The 17,414-nt window shown below is 43.4% G+C and overlaps 1 protein-coding gene and 1 pseudogene across 2 annotated transcripts; both read left to right on the top strand.

Annotated features, from left to right (window-relative positions):
• The first annotated feature begins 3,438 nt into the window (after positions 1-3,438).
• BTN3A2 (butyrophilin subfamily 3 member A2) lies at positions 3,439-14,358 on the top strand. 2 transcript variants are annotated; one of them, XM_025383300.1, is made up of 11 exons: positions 3,505-3,633; positions 6,257-6,332; positions 6,465-6,561; positions 6,857-7,204; positions 8,310-8,591; positions 10,949-11,149; positions 11,335-11,355; positions 11,448-11,474; positions 12,360-12,406; positions 12,804-12,830; positions 13,544-14,175. In XM_025383300.1, the coding sequence occupies exons 3-9, from the start codon at positions 6,465-6,467 to the stop codon at positions 12,398-12,400; spliced, it is 1,017 nt and encodes a 338-aa protein (XP_025239085.1). In that variant the 5' UTR covers positions 3,505-3,633; positions 6,257-6,332; the 3' UTR covers positions 12,401-12,406; positions 12,804-12,830; positions 13,544-14,175. The 2 variants fall into 2 exon arrangements, with proteins under 2 accessions (XP_025239086.1, XP_025239085.1); XM_025383301.1 differs by lacking the exon at positions 6,465-6,561 and having other exon boundaries at positions 3,439-3,633; positions 6,272-6,332; positions 13,824-14,358.
• LOC112622537 lies at positions 13,915-16,449 on the top strand (annotated as a pseudogene).
• The last annotated feature ends 965 nt before the right edge of the window (positions 16,450-17,414 follow it).

Below are 17,414 nucleotides of genomic sequence, written 5' to 3' on the forward strand. Positions count from 1 at the left end.
CAGGTGTTCTTTCTCCTGTCTCAGGCTAATTCTGCAACCACATTGGGGAGCCCCCCACCCCAGCTTCCCTCGGGCTTCTCTATTTGGCCAATTCATTAATTCATTCATTCGACAAGGATCCATGAACGCTAACTATGTGCCAGTCACTATTCCAGGTGGTGGAGTCATAGAAGTGAACAAAACAGAAAGTTCTCATTCAAAAACAACACAACTTGTGGTAGGAGGCAGGCAGGAAACAAAATAAGTAGTAATATATATGATGTGTTGGATGATGATAAGTGCTCAGCAGAGAAATAAACCTGGAATAGCAGAACTAGCATTTCTTTCCAAAGGGGTCTTTTTCTGTTGTTCAGGCTAGAGTGCATTGGAGTGATCATAGCTCACTGCAGCCTAATTTTTTTGAAAGACAGGGATCTTGCTATGCATATTGCCCAGATTCTTGAATTCCTGGCTTCGTGCAATTCTCTTCCCTTGATCTTTCAAGGCCCTGTGATTATATGTGTAAGCCCTCGTGCCCGGTTGGAAGTTACAGTTTAAAATAGCGTGGTTACAAGCAAGGGGAGCGAGGCACAGAATACCTGGGAGAAAAGCATTCCAAGTTGAGAGAACAGCAGTGCCAGAGCACAGAGTCAGAAGCACTGTGGTATATGTGAAGAATAGCAATGAGGCTGGGGTGGCCGGAGCACACAGGGTGACCAGGAGAATAGGAGGTGACAAAGCCAGAGGGGGTTGAGGGCCAGATTACATATGGCCTTGAAAGTCATCATGCTGACCTGGGCTTTACCTCTGAGAGGGGAGTCACTGGAAGGTTAGAGCAGATAAAGGACTGGACTTACTTAGGTTTTAAGAAGTTACTTCACATGCTAGACTGATATGGGCTGTGGGTAGGGCTGGTGGATGGAGGCCTGAAGACCCAGCTGGGAGCTACTGCAGTGATCCAGGGGAAAGATGCAGATGACTTGTACCAGGGAGGAGCCATGAAAATGTTATGATGCTGGATTTATTTTCAAGACAGAATAAAAAGACTTTGCTGATAAATTTACGGTTGGGGTGTGAAAAAGAAGGGCATCAAGGGTGACCACAAGGTTTTGGTCCAAAGAAACTGTACAGATGGAGTTGCCACTTACTGAGATGGGGAAAATGAGGGAGAAGCCGGTTGTGGAGGCCAGGGCAGGAGCCAGCACAGAATCCAAAGGTCACTTTTGGATATGTTCGGGTGGAGGTGTGTACTAGAGATCGCTGCAGAGATGTAGAGTAGGCTGGTCAATAATAAGTGTGCAGTCCAGGCAATGGGTCAGGGCTGGAAACACAAGTTATTCTCCTTATATTCGTGTTTGTTGCCACTGCCTGTTTCACTTACCTAATGCATCAGTGATTTATTGCTGCATAACAAATTACCACAAACTTAGTGGTTTAAAACAGCATACTTCTCCAGCCTGGCCAACATGACAAAACCCCATCTCTACTAAAAACGCAAAAAATAAAAGATAAGAAATTAGCCTAGCATGGTGGCACACACCTATAATCCCATTTACTTGGTAGGCTGAGGCACAAGAATCTCTTGAACCCAGGAAGCAGTGGTTGCAGTGAGCCAAGATTGTGCCACTGCACTCCAGCCTGGGCAATAGAGCAAGACTCTGTCTCAAAAATAAATAAATAATAGTACACTTTCATCACTTCAGTTTCTGTGGGTCAGAAGTCCAGGCAGAGCTTAGTGGGCTTCTCTAATCAGAACTTCACAAAGCAAAAGTCAAGGTGTTGGCCAGGCTATAGCCTCATCTAGAGTCTTGACTATAGGAAAATCCTTTTTCCAGAAAACTCAGGTTGTTGACAGAATTTATTTATTTACAGTTGTGGGACTGAGGGCCCCAACTCCCTGCAGGTTGGGCTGGAGGCTGCTCTCAGCTCCTACAGGCCTTCTTAGCTCCCTGCTGTGTGCATCTCCCAGGATGACTACTTTCCTATTCAAAGCCAGCCAGGAAGACAGAGCCTCTGGAGTGGGTCAGCTAGCAAGACAGTCTTACATATCATAATGCAATCATGGAAGGGACATCCCATCAGCTTTACCATATTTTATTGGTTAACAGCAAGCCATAAAAATTGTTCCTGCCAGGTAGAATAACTTTCCAGCCATCAAATCCAGTATACACACTGTCCTTTCTCCATCGACCTGAGTAAATCTTCCTGCCTATTTGGCATCTGCTTCATCAGTCCCCAGGGTCCTCTTTTGGTCTTTCCCTATTCACGGATACTCCTCAGAATTCTTGCTCTACTTGCTTCATAACTGCTGATATTCCTTTACGCTTTGGTCCCAGGGTGGGCTACTGTACCTCCAGGTCCAAAGTCTATATTCTAGGCAAGAGGAAGAAGGAAGTAGGGGGAGTGTACCCTCACACTCCCAGCTATTTTGGCCTCCCTTTGAAGGATTTCTGGGAGAAGTGCAAGCCCACAACTTTCACCTACAAACCATTGGCTCCAACTTAGTCCCTTGGCCTCCCCTATCTACAAGGAGGAAGAGCAGGTTGCAGCACCCAAGAAAATTAGGCCTTATCACTAAGAAGAAGGCAGCATGCATGCTGCAGAAGCAACCAGCCATCTCAAGCAGACCCCATACAGCCTAAATTCAAACTGTTGCAATATAATCAAATCCCATCAGCTCCAGTCATAATAGCCCTAGGAGCTTTCTGGCTTGCAACCCAAAAAAGTGTGTTTTGAGGTCCTAAGCCACAGGGAGAACCCGATTGTCCTATAAACTCCTTACAAGATGGTGTAAAGGAAATGAGCCTTACAGAGACCACAGCCTATGGAGTGTTCAGCTTCAGAGAATATGTACTCCACTGGCAGCATGAGAAACAAATACATAAGAAAATACAATATAGCATAAACCAGGAGCTGAGGGTGAATGAAGATGCTCAGAAAGATCTGCATTAAGAATTTCCTGGGAAACGTAAAACAATGTCAAGCAGCACTGCCTCTGGAAACCAGAAAAACTATATTATTTGATAACATATCCTAAGCCTAAATGCCAGAGGTTCTTAAAGAGGTGCAGTTTGTCTCATTTTCTTTCCATTTGTACCTTTATTTGGCTCTGTAAAAAAGATCCTCCTCTTCTACGTACCTATCTACATGCAAGCAAACTGCCACAGAAGCATTTTAATTAGTGTACATCTTCCTCTCTTTGCACATTTAATTTTTTTATTTTCCTACTCCATTCTGCTAATATTTCTATCATGATATAAAAGACACAAGACAGGTGAATATAAAGAAATGCTTATATACATCCACACACAAGAACGGTTCAAATAGATAAACACAGAAACACAAACACTAAGGGAGATAGGGCTGGAGTTTTTCTTCAACATGTACAATTCAATGTACTTTCGGTTTTCGTTTCAACCTTCCTTAGTGGCTTCTGCCCAGCAACTGATGAGAAACATCACCTCTGAGCCAATCAAAAAACTATTTGTTCCAAAGAGCCACTCTGTTACTGTTTCTGATGGTTAGAAGACAATATTTGCTTTCTCTTTTCATTTCTTCCGGATGAAAGGCTAAGCCGTAATAGAAAGAATGGAGAACTATTCATTGACCATCTTTATTCTGTGGGCTCTGATTCTCCCATGGGAACACCAAGGGGTAAGTGCGGGAAATGGTTTAGAGCCTGGGCTACAACGCCTGGGAGGAGTGGGGCTGAATCGCTGAGAGTGGTGAGTGGGCATGCAGGGAGAGTACTCGCCCAGAGAAACGGGTGCGGTGCCTCTGTGTGTGTGTGTGTGTACATGCACACACCTGCACATGCACATACGGGCACATGGGAAGACAGGAGAAGTACTGCAAAGAATAAGAAACTGCAGAGGTTGGGATTTAGTGGAAGGAAAGGGAGACAACATGAATGAAGAAATATTTCAACTGCATCTTCTTAACGTATTGTGGTTAGAAAGGGAAAAAAAAAAAAACCCTTAAAATCTGTTCTGGTCAACTCAAGGCATCTATTCTAAGAGATTCTGAAGAAGGAAAAAAAAAGAGAAGTACCTTATAGATTTGCATGTAAATGTGTTTATTACAGAAGTATTTATAATATAGTAAAATCTGAACCAACATTCATATACAACAGGTGGGGAATAGACAATGCATGGTTCAGTCATAAAATATGTTCCATGTAACCATTAGGAATCATAATTTTAATTAAGTGAAATTCTTTATAATTTTAATAACACTGGATCCTTATATTAAACCATTTTTGGTATCTTTTAGGGATAGTACTTGGTTTTCTTTCCATTCATCATTTCCCCAAAACCTAATGCTTTCCCATACAAGCTACTACATTGTATGAATATATAATAATTGAGAGTCTTCTCTGAGCCTACTCTGACTCAGAAAGCTGCTCCTAAAGAAGAAAAAGAACAAACAAACAAACAAAAACCCCAATTGTTTTTTAAACTCTTTCTTTATTTTGGATTTTTGAGTTTCTGCATTTTGTTACTGTAGATTTTACTAGATTGAACAGCCTTAACCTTAAATATTTGCATCAATCTCTAAATTTTTTTTTTCAATGCTAACTTTTATAATTGGAATTTTGAGGGCAAAAGATGCAACATTTTAAAAGCCCTTGCCATGTATATATGGCCAAATGCTTCCAGAAACATTTCCACTTCCATTAGCAAAGTATATGATTATAACTACAGAGTATTTAAGGTTTTATTCCTTTTATATTTTTTTCATTGGCAAAATTGTCTATAGTAGAAAGAATGAATAATAAATAACCTAAAATTAAAAGTTCTCCCTCTGAGGACAGCAGAGAAATTTTTAGCTTAAGGACTAATAATACCTCCTTTTCTTTAGGAGCATAAAAAGCAGTTTTGAGAAGCAGAAGATGTGGTGAAATATAATGTTTAGTCTGATAGTGGGTGTAAGATCCAGGCAGGGGTGGAGCATGACCAGCTGCACAGACCTCTGTTCCCTTGCTTCCTCTGCATCTGTCCCCACCTGCCTCTGCAGATCTTGTTCTCAGAGGCCATTCCCAGACCCACAGCAGCTGGTATTATGGCTACAGGCCTCATGCTCCTTTGTTTTGGGAGAAACTGTTGAGGAGTTAGTATTTACTGAGCAACTAATATGTTCCAGTCTCTATTATTCCTCATAATAATTATTAATTATTAACTAATACATGAAAATTTTAAATTTAAAGCATTCCAACAATTTTAACAGTAAAGGAAGCAAAAGGCCAAAGTGTCCTTTCACTCACTTAACCTCCAATCTTCAGTTTAGCATTCCTCTTTTTAGGCTTTTTCAGGCATTTACATATATAGTTTTGCAGAAATATATAGCTTTGCTTTTGTTTTTCAATTGAATCATTAGTATAGTTCTACAAGGTACTTTTTGATCACTTAGTATATCTCCATTGTCCAGGCTAGTGACATTAAATCACTCTTTTTAACTGCTGCATTGAATTTCCTCATAGGGATGTATCATATCCCTATGATATGTGGAAGACAGGCAGATGTATCATACAGCTGTATCATAGGGATTCCTCTAACCATTCTCTTGTGGGTGACTGGTTCAGTTGGTAACCACTTTCATACTTTAAAAATAGTGCTGCAGCGTCATTCTCGCAGAGGCTTCTCTCTGCACCCATGCAAGTACTTTGCTGCAGTAGGCATCAGGAAGTGGAATTTTTGGGCCAATTGTGCACATTCTAAGTCTCATACTTGATATTTTTGAGTAACTACAGTTTAAATGGTTTTGTCCCATGACCAAGATCATCAAGCTTGTGACTTCTAGAGCCTTTACCTATTGTCTACCCTCTTTGTGTCCCTAGCTCTACCATAGTGGTCCAGCCCATTGTGGGTGCTCAGTAAATATTTGTTGAATAACTTTATGAAGGGAAGAAAGAAAAGATGAGTAAGGTCTGGTCCTATTCAAAGCTCTCCCAATCAATGTCTTTGTGATTAAATGTGGTGGGTTCAGCCCCTGAATGACTTCAGAGCCTCCACCAGGCAATCTGCCTGGATCCCACCAGGAGCCACCAGGCCATGAGTTGACCATGATAATGGCCAAGAGTTTGACCCTTGAGGAGTCCACAGTGTTGGACACCCATAGAGTTGAACAAGGGTGGAACCAGGGAATCCAGTGAAGAGGGTCCTTCATAAATCAGAGGGGGATGATGGAAGCTTGGACCTAGCAAGGGAAGTGTGGGGAAGTGATAGGATTCTGAATATTTTAATGCAGTAGAGTCAGAGATTTCCTGATCAGATAACAGATATTGCTTTTACAGATGGTTTTCCATACTGGAACTCAAAGGTAAAGACATTCAAGGACAGACATTTTTGGCAGAGGTAAGATCTTCTTCGGTTACCATACTTGAGTTAGCCCTGGGGAAGTGGACGTTTCCACGCAGAATCCTATAGCTTCTTCCAGGCCACAGTGTCTGTCTCACACCTTCTGGTGTCTCTTGATATGCAGCATAGATGAAAATGGCAAGTTCCCTGGCCTTCCTTCTGCTCAACTTTCATGTCTCCCTCTTCTTGGTGCTCACTCCTCTTCAGCTGCTCACTCCTTGCTCAGGTAGGGAACGATTCCATGATTCCACATTTATGTTTATGAAGTAGATGATTGCCTCAGTTATATAATTAAGCAGACAATTACCTAAATGCCCTCTTAGAACCTTTAACTCCTTCCTATACCTGAATCCATCCCAACCTGAAGGATCATGTGTCACTAAGAGACAAATGGTGCTTCTGTTAGGAATGGTTTCCCCTCTAGGTTCTCTGCATCTAGCCTTCCCTGTCTGAGAAGCACCCTTCCTCTCATGACCCCAAATCCAAAACCCTCTGATGGAGCCTCCCCCTTGTGCCGACAGCTCAGTTTTCTGTGCTTGGACCCTCTGGGCCCATCCTGGCCATGGTGGGTGAAGACGCTGATCTGCCCTGTCACCTGTTCCCAACCATGAGTGCAGAGACCATGGAGCTGAGGTGGGTGAGTTCCAGCCTAAGGCAGGTGGTGAATGTGTATGCAGATGGAAAGGAAGTGGAAGACAGGCAGAGTGCACCATATCGAGGGAGAACTTCGATTCTACGGGATGACATCGCTGCAGGGAAGGCTGCTCTCCGAATACACAACGTCACAGCCTCTGACAGTGGAAAGTACTTGTGTTATTTCCAAGATGGTGACTTCTATGAAAAAGCCCTGGTGGAGCTGAAGGTTGCAGGTGAGCCTCCAGGTTTGGTTCTGAGAACATTTCTCCGTAGGATCTAGAGCAGATGCAGAGTTCCAGTTCCTCTTTCTAAAGCACTGCAGACACTCCTGGCTGCTCACTAGCGATTGCCTGCACTGCCTTCCAGCTTAGCTTTTCTGCGACCCTTGAGAAAGACACAGGTTTTCCTTTAGGAAGAATTCTTGCTGTACCCTACATGCTCAAGTAAAGAACTCCTTTCCTCTGGCGACCAGAAATATAAGAAAAGTCAAGGACAAGGGATAGGAAACATTAGAAACCATCTCTTCAGTGACTGGTACACCATCATTTTGGTTTAGTTGTGTAACAGACGGCTTCTGTTGTGTCTCCAACCTTAATCAATCTTATGTAGGAAGAAGGAGACCAGGGTGAGACTAAAGCTGTAATTGATGAAGGGCTGCAATCCCTGATTGTTGATGGGGGATGTTTGGTCATTGCTGTGGTTTGCACAGTGTTCATGTTTTTCTCTATGCTCACACATGATGTGGGGTGGTCTTGTTTTTCCCATGATCCATCATAGTCACAAGATGCATTGTCTGTGTTCTGTGAAATTGCTTATGTTCAACAGGATGACACGGAGACCCGGTGTCAGTTTCCCTATGTTGGAACAGCTTTTCTCTTTCTCAGTGCAGTCCCTTGCCCTGTGGCTTCTGGTTGGGTTTGGTTTAAGGGAATCTGCAGCAGACAATCGTAGGAAGAGAAGAGGAAGAAGTCTGGGTGCTTATTCCCTGGCTTCCTTGCTGCAAGGTACCTTCAGGCTGGCTGCATTGCCTTGCTGAAATTGTAATAGCTCCTCTAAAGGAAGTCCTCAATGCATGAATCTCTTCTTTTACGTATTCAAAACAGCTTCCTCTCCTCCTCCCTCTGGTAATTGGTGTGGGTGGGAATAGCCACACATTACTGACCCTGGGATACTGCACTAGCAAATTTAGTTTTCCCCTCATCATGACCACACTTTTGTAAACAGCTCCTGAATGAAATCTCTCTTGAATTATCAAATCTGAGACTGCCATTGATTCCCATTAAGACCCTCCTTAATGCAAGAGCTATCAAGAATCTAGGCCAAATTATCCTTCCACAGCACTGGGTTCTAATCTTCATGTTGAAGTGAAGGGTTATGAGGATGGAGGGATCCATCTGGAGTGCAGGTCCACTGGCTGGTATCCCCAACCCAAAATACAGTGGAGCAATGCCAAGGGACAGAACATCCCAGCTGTGGAAGCACCTCTGGTTGCAGATGGAGTGGGCCTATATGCAGTAGCAGCATCTGTGATCATGAGAGGCGGCTCTGGGGAGAGTGTGTCCTGCATCATCAGAAATTCTGTCCTTGGCCTGGAAAAGACAGCCAGCATTTCTATCGCAGGTCAGTATGTGCTTGGCGTCAGGTTTCTGAGCTGAGCTGTGGCAGTTGAATGAAGGGGGATGTGTTAGGACGACCTGGGTCTCTGCACTGAATATAAGGCCCAAAGCACAGATCTGGAGGCGCCGCCTTGTTCCAGGGGAGCTTCTTTCCTCCATAAAGGTGTTCACAACACAAACATTTTCTGAACATTTCCTATCTGCCAGAAAGTATGACAGGCAATGGGAATTGGGGGAAAAACATTCAGATAAGCTCCTTATATAACGTCAAATGACAAAATGGTGTGTGTATATATATATATATATATATATATACACACACACACACACATGCATACATACATATATATACACACACACACACACACAAACTCTTATCATAGTGAAACAGCTGATCTCCTTGAATAAGAAGGAGATTCTAAAAACCTAGTAAAAAGTTTTGGCCAGGCATGGTGGCTCATGCCTGTAATCCCAGCACTTTGGGAGGCTGAGGCAGGCAGATCATTGAGGCCAGGAGTTTGAGACCTGCCTGGCCGTGGTGAAACTCCATCTCTTCTAAAAATTCAAAAAATTAGCCAGGTGTGGTGGTGTGCACCTCTAATCCCAGCTACTCAGGAGGCTGAGGCATGAGAATCACTTGAACCCAGGAGGCAGATGTTGCAGTGAGCTGAGAGCAGACCACCACACTCCAGCCTGGATGACAGAGTGAGACCCTGTCTCAAAAAATAAATAAAATAAAATAAAATAAAAATCTAGTAAAAAAATTTTTAACAAAGTTCATGAATTATCAATTCATAGAAAAGGAAATAACCCACAAAAGAGTGCTCATTCTCATTCATTAGGGAAACATTTGAAATCATTTTTCACTTACGATATTTACAAAAATCAAAACGAAACTGCTTTGGCTTATAATACATGGTTCTCATAGGAATGTAGGAAGGCAGTGACTCTCAGTCATTTTTTCGTGTAACTTGCTGTATTTTTGGTGTGCATTAGGTCAACCTCTATTGAGGACTCTATAGCAATATCTATCCAAACTACATACTTATCGATCCAAACTTCCACTTCTAGGAATTTATCTGATAGATAAGCTTGCATTTGTATGAGATGATCTATGCAAAAGGTTTCTGTTTTTTGTTGTGTGTGTGTGTGTTTTTTTTTTTAGACGGAGTCTCACTCTGTTACCCAGGCTGGAGTGCAGTGTTACAATCTCGGCTCACTGCAGATTCCGCCTCCTGGGTTCAAGTGATCCTCCTGCCTCAGCCTACCGAGTAGCTGAGATTACAAGCGTGTGCCACCACATCCAGCCAATTTTTGTATTTTTAGTAGAGATGGGGTTTTACCATGTTGGCCAGGCTGGTCTCGAACTCCTGACCTCAAGCGATCCACCCGCCTCAGCCTCCCAAAGTGCTGGGATTACGGGCATGAGTCACTGCAACCAGCCTGTAAAAGATTTCTTATAGTACTGATTACGATTGCACAAGGTTAGAAACTGTGCAGATGTTCGCTGCCAGGGAACTTCCATACAAGGGAATACCGCCCAGTTAGTAAAAGGAAAAAGAAGCAATTCTCTCATAACAATATGGAAAGATCTCCAAGGTACATTTTTCACAGAAAAAGCAAGATGCAGAGGGACGTGTATAGAATGCTATTTTTAGTTTAAACAAGAGGAAAAATAAGAATATACTTTAATTTACTTTTTTTTAGCTCTCGATTGGGTTATTTAGTTTATATTTTTAAACTTCAACAAGCAATTTTGTAACACTCACTGTACATTAGACACTTTATAAGTATTAATTTAATTATTCTAACCTCAGGAGATAGGTATTATCATTACCCTCATTTTATAGATTAGGCCACTACAAACAGAGAGGTTATGTAGTAGTCCAACATCACACTGCTAGTCACACAGGGGAGCCAGCATTTAAACCCATGCCCTCTGACTCCACAGGTTATGTTCCTAAGCATCATATTAAGTGGATAAGGAGAAGTTAATACATGGAGGGAGGGAGGACTGGGTGGATGAGAGAGTTGCATGCCTTTATGTATATGTAGTTTTGAACCATGTAAATGTGTTACCTATTGAAAAAATATTTAGAAAAAAATGTGTATGACTCTGCTCAAGTTACTTTCCATGCGAGAGGCAGACATCTCAAGATAAGTAATAGTAGAAGCTTGTAGTGAGGATTTACCAAAGTCTTATCTATAGTCCTCTGAGACTTTAGGGAGAGAATCCTTATTTAACCTCATGAGATAGCTTCCCTGCGCCCAACCTGGGCTGAGCAGCTAAAACTTGGGGCACTGAGGCTGGGGAGGCTGAGTGCACCAGCGCCCATGACCCACAGCTCTCCCCATTCGCAGACCCCTTCTTCAGGAGTGCCCAGCCCTGGATCGCAGCCCTGGCAGGGACCCTGCCTATCTTGCTGCTGCTTCTCGGTGGAGCCAGTTACTTCTTGTGGAGACAACATAAGGAAATAACTGCTTTATCCAGTGAGATAGAAAGTGAGCAAGAGATGAAAGAACGGGGATATGCTGCAACAAAGCAGGAAATAAGCCTAAGAGGTATCCAACAAGAGCAGAGAATCTAAGCCCCAGGCTTGCGTGCCCCAGCCTGAAAACCTCACCTCTTTCCCCCACCCTGGCACCGCATCATGTTTAAGGTTTATTTCCCGAAATACCCACCTCACCCATAACAGTTCATCTTTTTTTTGTTTTGTTTTTGTTTTTTGTTTTTGGTTATTTTCCAGAGAGCCTCCAGGAGGAACTCAGTAAGTTTTCCCATTCCCCTAGAGACCCAGGCATGTCTTCCTATCCCGGCTTTGAGCACCTTGATGACTCTTCCCTGTTCATTCCATTGCAGAGAGGAGAAAAATCCAGTACTTGACTCGTGAGTGGCTCTGACATTTTCTCTGAATTCAAATCTATTACTCTCTCTCTGCTTTGTTATTTTCCAGCCCATAAGTCATATCCCAGGGTTGAAAAGCGATCTTGGATCCCTTTACCCAGAAAAAGAAAACAAGTGTGGCTCTTTGGAGAAACCACCCAGTGGTTTTTCTCTCTAGAAAAAAAAAAAAAAAAAAAAAGAGGTCTTCAATCTCTTTGTACTAGGGGCTACAGACCCTTAAGCTCTAAGAAGCACTGAAGAATATCCAGGGTTACACTTCAAAAGGAAGAGGAAAGAGAAGAATGAGGTGCATTTTCTATGGCAGGAAACTTACTTGTTTTCCACAATCCAGAGGCTGTTGAAAGGAAAACAAGAATGAAAGATTTAAGAAATAAGAAAATCAGAAGAGAGAGTGGGAGAAAAGTGTGTCTAATAGAGAGGAGTAGCCACAGTGGCTCAATTGGTACAGATTGATCATAATTGCTTTCAAAAAGTAGTCCCTGAAATTGCTCTTTAAATTTCCCAAATTCTTTTTAGAGCAAGGTAAGAAATCATACAGATTGAGAAGGATGGATCTTGTACTCCTAGACATTCGCATATAGACATGGTGACACTTATGCCCAGGTACAGATTCAAAACAGATGAACTGGACCCCATTGGGAAGGAACTCTCACAGTGCCTGCCCTGCCACTAGCATTCAGTCGATGTTCCCAGACTTGATATTAAGAAGAAGAGGTGAAGAAAGAATTGTACCTGCAGATGGAGACCATGCAGAAGGGTGGGATGGTCAAAAAAAAAAAAAGACTAGATGGACGCAAAAAGAAGAGGACAGGGCCAACACAGAAAAGACAGAGTTCAGGTGACATCTCTACCTTTCTTTCATTGTAGGTGGAAAGGAGTCTTCGTCTGAAACTGATAAGTCAGCCTGATGCTCTGTAAGTTTGCTGGGTCACGTGCCCTGAATATTTCAACCTTTTCTCTGCTGTGACCCGTGGAAGTTCTCAGCTGGATTAATTAGATCTAATCCAAATACTCAATTTCTGTGTGGTGGGGGTTCACCTCTGCTTTTCTGGAGCCTCTAGGAAACTCCTGATCCAGCACACTCGCTTGCAAAGCCTGGCCATGCATCCTGCACATTCCATGACACAGGGAGCCTAGCCTGACATTTTTGAGAAGGTGCCACCCCGATCCATCAGAGCTGTAGAGGAGGGAAGCTGGACCCTGGAAGATATTCTGAAGAAAAAGAGAGAAAACATGTAGTGAGGAGAGAATGCAGTGGGGAAAAGTACAAGAATACTGACCTTTTTCTTATCTGTATCTCCTTCCTTTCAGAATGGAAAATGGCCCTCTTCAAGCCTGGTGAGTAAATCACTGTATGTTCCCTGCACCAACAACCTGAGGGACTATATTCCTTTTTCCTTTTTTCTTCTCCAACTATTGTGTTTTGGGGAAGAAAAGTTCCCTTGACATCCTTTGTGGGTAGGAGGACACATAAAGGGTGGAGCTGAAGGGAAGGAGACACACACTGAGTGATACTGCATGGAGAGTGAGGATGGAAATGCCAAACAGAGGAGGCGATGCCTGCCCAAAGAACTTTGTCCTTCTTAGGCTTCCCATGCCACCTACTGCCTGTGTCTCCTCAAAGGATTTAATGCTTCCAAGCTTTGGCCTCCACATTTTTAGATGATGATTGCAATCTGTGTTTCATGGGGGCTGAGGTGAAGACTGAGGGAATAATGAACTTGCTTGGCAGGAACCTAGCAAGAAATAGATGGCAAGTTCAAACTGGGTGGTTGAACAAGGTTTCCAGAAAGGAGGGTTAAGAGAAAGCAACAAGGAAAAGTGCAGTGCCCCCATGATTCCCAACAGTGGGGAGCTGTCTCCACCCCTAGCCTGCGAGGGCTAGGGAGAGGAGGCAGTTACTGGAACCCAGAGAAAAGTAGCTCAAAGACAGGGTTTTTTGAGAGAGTCGACAGGCCTTGTTAGAGCAGCACCAGCTGCTGCTGGCAGGGAGGAGGCAGGAAATTAAATGGTGTGTCTTTCCTTTCTTTCTCCTTCCAATCTTCTATCAGGGCTTCCCACTGGCCAAACCCAACAGCAAACCAGAGGACAAGGGAGCCCAATGGCACTGTTCTTAAAGGACAGATTCCTGGGGCCCAGAAGAAGGTGAAGAAAGCTGAAGGGTAGAGAGTGAACCTGGGGCATATAAGGCCCCACATAGAGCCCAGCACAGAGACGGCCTTGCAACTATTAGAAGATCAGAAGCTTCCTTCATGCCCTGCTGTAGGCTGAGTACATAACATCATTGCCTTATACAACGCTAGAGATTCATGTTTTAATCTGATTTTTCAGGTGAGGAAATGCTTCAGATGAGGCTCCACCTTGTTAAACAAATTGGATGTATGGAAAAATAAACTGCAGAAAAGGGGAACTCATTTAGCTCATGAGTGGTCGAGTGAAGGTTGAAAATTAACCTCTGATCATAAAGCATTAGTGGGCAGAGTCAATGTGGGGAGGAAAACAAGAAAAAGGTAGAAAGAGGATGCTTGCTGCTTCCTGAGGCAGCATCAGGGTGTTGGGTTAGGCAGATGCTGAGGCAACTCTCATTTCACCCTCCTCTTCCCCTCTGGACACAAGATACCTGGGGCTTTCTCTCCTGGCATCAATGAGAGAGTCACATTTAGGGAAGGCTAGGGACGCCGGGCTCTGGACTCAGGTCTCCTCAGCACAGCCCAGGCCTTGCATGCTGAGGCTCTGAAATCCAGGAAAAATGCTCAACCCCATGGACACTTCCTCAAATTCTCTACAGCGGATGTGATTCTGGATCCCAAAACAGCAAACCCCATCCTCCTTGTTTCTGAGGACCAGAGGAGTGTGCAGCATGCCAAGGAGCCCCAGGATCTGCCAGACAACCCTGAGAGATTTGATTGGCATTATTGTGTTCTCGGCTGTGAGAGCTTCATGTCAGGGAGACATTACTGGGAGGTGGAGGTAGGGGACAGGAAAGAGTGGCATATAGGGGTGTGTAGTAAGATTGTGCAGAGAAAAGGTTGGGTCAAAATGACACCTGAGAACGGATTCTGGACTATGGGACTGACTGATGGGAATAAGTATCAGATTCTCACTAAGCTCAGAACCAACCTGACACTTCCTGAGCCCCTAGGAAATCGGGAATCTTCCTGGTCTATGAGACTGGAGATATGTCATTCTGCAATGCTACGGATGGGTCGCATATTCACAATTTCCTGGATATCTCCTTTTCTGAGCCTCTGTATACCATTTTCAGAATTTTGACCTAGGAACCCACTGCCCTGACCTTTGCCCAGCACCAAAAGAAGTAGAGAGTTCCCTCATTCCTGACCTAGTGCCTGATCATTCCCTGGAGACACCAGTGGCCCAAGCTTAGCTAATGAAAGTGGGAAGCCTCAGGCTGAAATAATGTCTCTACTTCTCTCTGCCCAGCCTGAATCTGAGGGTCTCCTTCTCCACAGCAACCAATCACAACCATAAAGCAACAGGCACACACTGAAGAACGCTGCTGATATTCATTCTATTTTATTCTGTATACCAAATCTTAGAGTTTCATACCACTTTATTGTCCCCTTTATGCAGATACAGAAACTGGGGTACAGAAAAGTGAATTAACTTTCCAAATTTGGCATGACTAGTAAACAACAGAGCTGGGATCTAAACAGCAATAACTAACATTAATGGAGAATTTAAAATGTTCTGAGTGCTGTCTTATGAGCTTTGGTGGATGTCACTCCTTTAATCCTCACAACACCCTGTCGGGTAGTCTCATTTTGCAAGTATGGAAGCTGAGGCAGGGCAACATTAAGTAGCTTACATAACTCCTATGGTAATTTGTGCTGTTGGGAGATGGTCAGCTTCAGTCTCTGGCCATTTGCCCATTCTTTTCCACCCTGATTCTTCCCCCATGGGAAAAACCCACCTGTAGCCCTGAGGTTCTTTTCCCAGGACGGCTCCAGGGTAAGGATCATTGTAGGTGGTTGTGGAGTTGACACTCCTTTTGACTCCTTTGCAGCTGATTGTCAGAGCAATAGACCCACCACTCCTTGGATTAGCTCTGCAGAGTGTCTTGGTTGAGAGAATAACCTCACAGTACCCACGTGACGTGTAACTGGGAAAGAGACTAAAGGCCACATGACATGTAACTGGGAAAGAAACTAAAGGCCACACTCAATGTATAATGAAGCCCTGGTAGGTAACAGAGCCTCTGGGAGGTAAACAGTGTGAATTAGGATTTGAGTTGACTTTGAAGGCTAGCATGTCAAGTCTCCTAAAAACCATCACCTCCTATGGGTGGTAGAGAGTGGTGGTTATGGAAGACCTAAACTAGAAAGAAGGGTCAATATCTTTAGGTCAAAAGGTTTCTTAGGCTTCTGCCCCCTTGGCAGGAGGGACTCCTTCCTGCGTAGGGGATTTTCCAAGGGACAGAGCTGGGGAAAATCCTTACTGATACACACCCATAATTCATTCAACAAATGCTCGAGAATCATATTGTATGTTCAAGACACTGTTCTAGAAACCAAGGGTAAATCATTGAGCAAACTATATTAAGATCTCTTCTCTCAAAAAGTGGTTACATAATTAACCATATATTCTATCAGATGGTGATGAATATCTGTAGGAAACATTAAGCAAGGAAGGAAAAGAGAGGTAGGGGCATGAGACAGATATGTACCCCCAACAAATGTGATAAGTGATCGTGGAGCCAGAGCCAGCCTTCCTATAGTCAAGGTTTCCAGGTAGAACAAATACTCTGTGATATAAGAAATTTGGATGAAGGAAGCTGGAAGAATTACAGGGATATTTTTAATCCCTCTATGGATTCAGTCTGCTGGAAAGGGGTCTATCCACCCCTGTTCATTAGTGGATGTTAAACCCATATTCCTTTCAACTGATGCCTGCTTGGGAAAACTACTCCTCATTATCATCACTATTGTTGCTCACCATTGTATCCCCTCTTCTTGGCATGTGCTTGTCAAGTCTTGGTTGTTCAATAAATTTGTTAATAATGCTTACTCTTCAACTTGGCTTTTTCTGGACTCTAATAAGTCTACTCAGCACAGCAGAGTAGTCTACATACCCATTGTACTCACCACAGATTCAGTTTACCTTATTGCAACTTTTGCCCAACACCCTTATTGTATCCATTTTTCTACTGCAGCCATCTGAATTACCACAAATTCATTGACTTAAAGCAAGACAAATTTATCTCACAGTTTTGTAGGTCAGAAGTCCAACAGGAGTTTCACCAGGCTAAAATCACTGCACTCCAGCCTGGACAACAGAGCTAAAACCCTGTCTCTAAAAAAATATATAAATAAAATTAAAAAGAAAAACAAAAGAGCCATTGCCTCACAGACGGAGCCTCTGAGAGGTAAATAGTGTGAATTAGGATTAGAGTTGGCTTTGCAGGCTACCATGTCAAGTCTCCTAAAAACCATCACCTCCTATGGGTGTTAGAGAGCCATGGTTATGTGAAGCCCTAAACTAGACAGAAGGGTCAGTGTCTTTAGGTCAAAAGATTTCTTAGCATTCTGCCTGCCTGGCAGATTTCTGTCCTCCTCATTATCATTCTAGAGTTTCTGGAAGCTGAGGTCTACTAAGAAGTTCCAGAGGCAGAAAGTGAAATCCAAAACCTTCCTGTTTGAAGTTGGAGTTGAAACACCCACCTTGAAGTGAGAAAATAAGTCTGGCAGGATAAATTGAACAAGCATTTATAGCAGACAGATAGATGCTTGGTGCTGTGATGGGGCCTGTAGGTAGACCACAAAGAAAAGGGTGCAGTGGGATCCTTTTCTCTTAGAGAGCTCACAGTTTACGTGGCCCGTTGGTCTCCTGGTGTTCTCTAACATCAAGGTTCTTTCTTCCTTACCCTCATCCTTTTTTTCCTCTTTTCAATCTCTTGCTTCCTAC

The sequence above is a fragment of the Theropithecus gelada genome, chromosome 4 (assembly GCF_003255815.1).
Source record: "Theropithecus gelada isolate Dixy chromosome 4, Tgel_1.0, whole genome shotgun sequence".
NCBI lineage: Eukaryota > Metazoa > Chordata > Mammalia > Primates > Cercopithecidae > Theropithecus > Theropithecus gelada.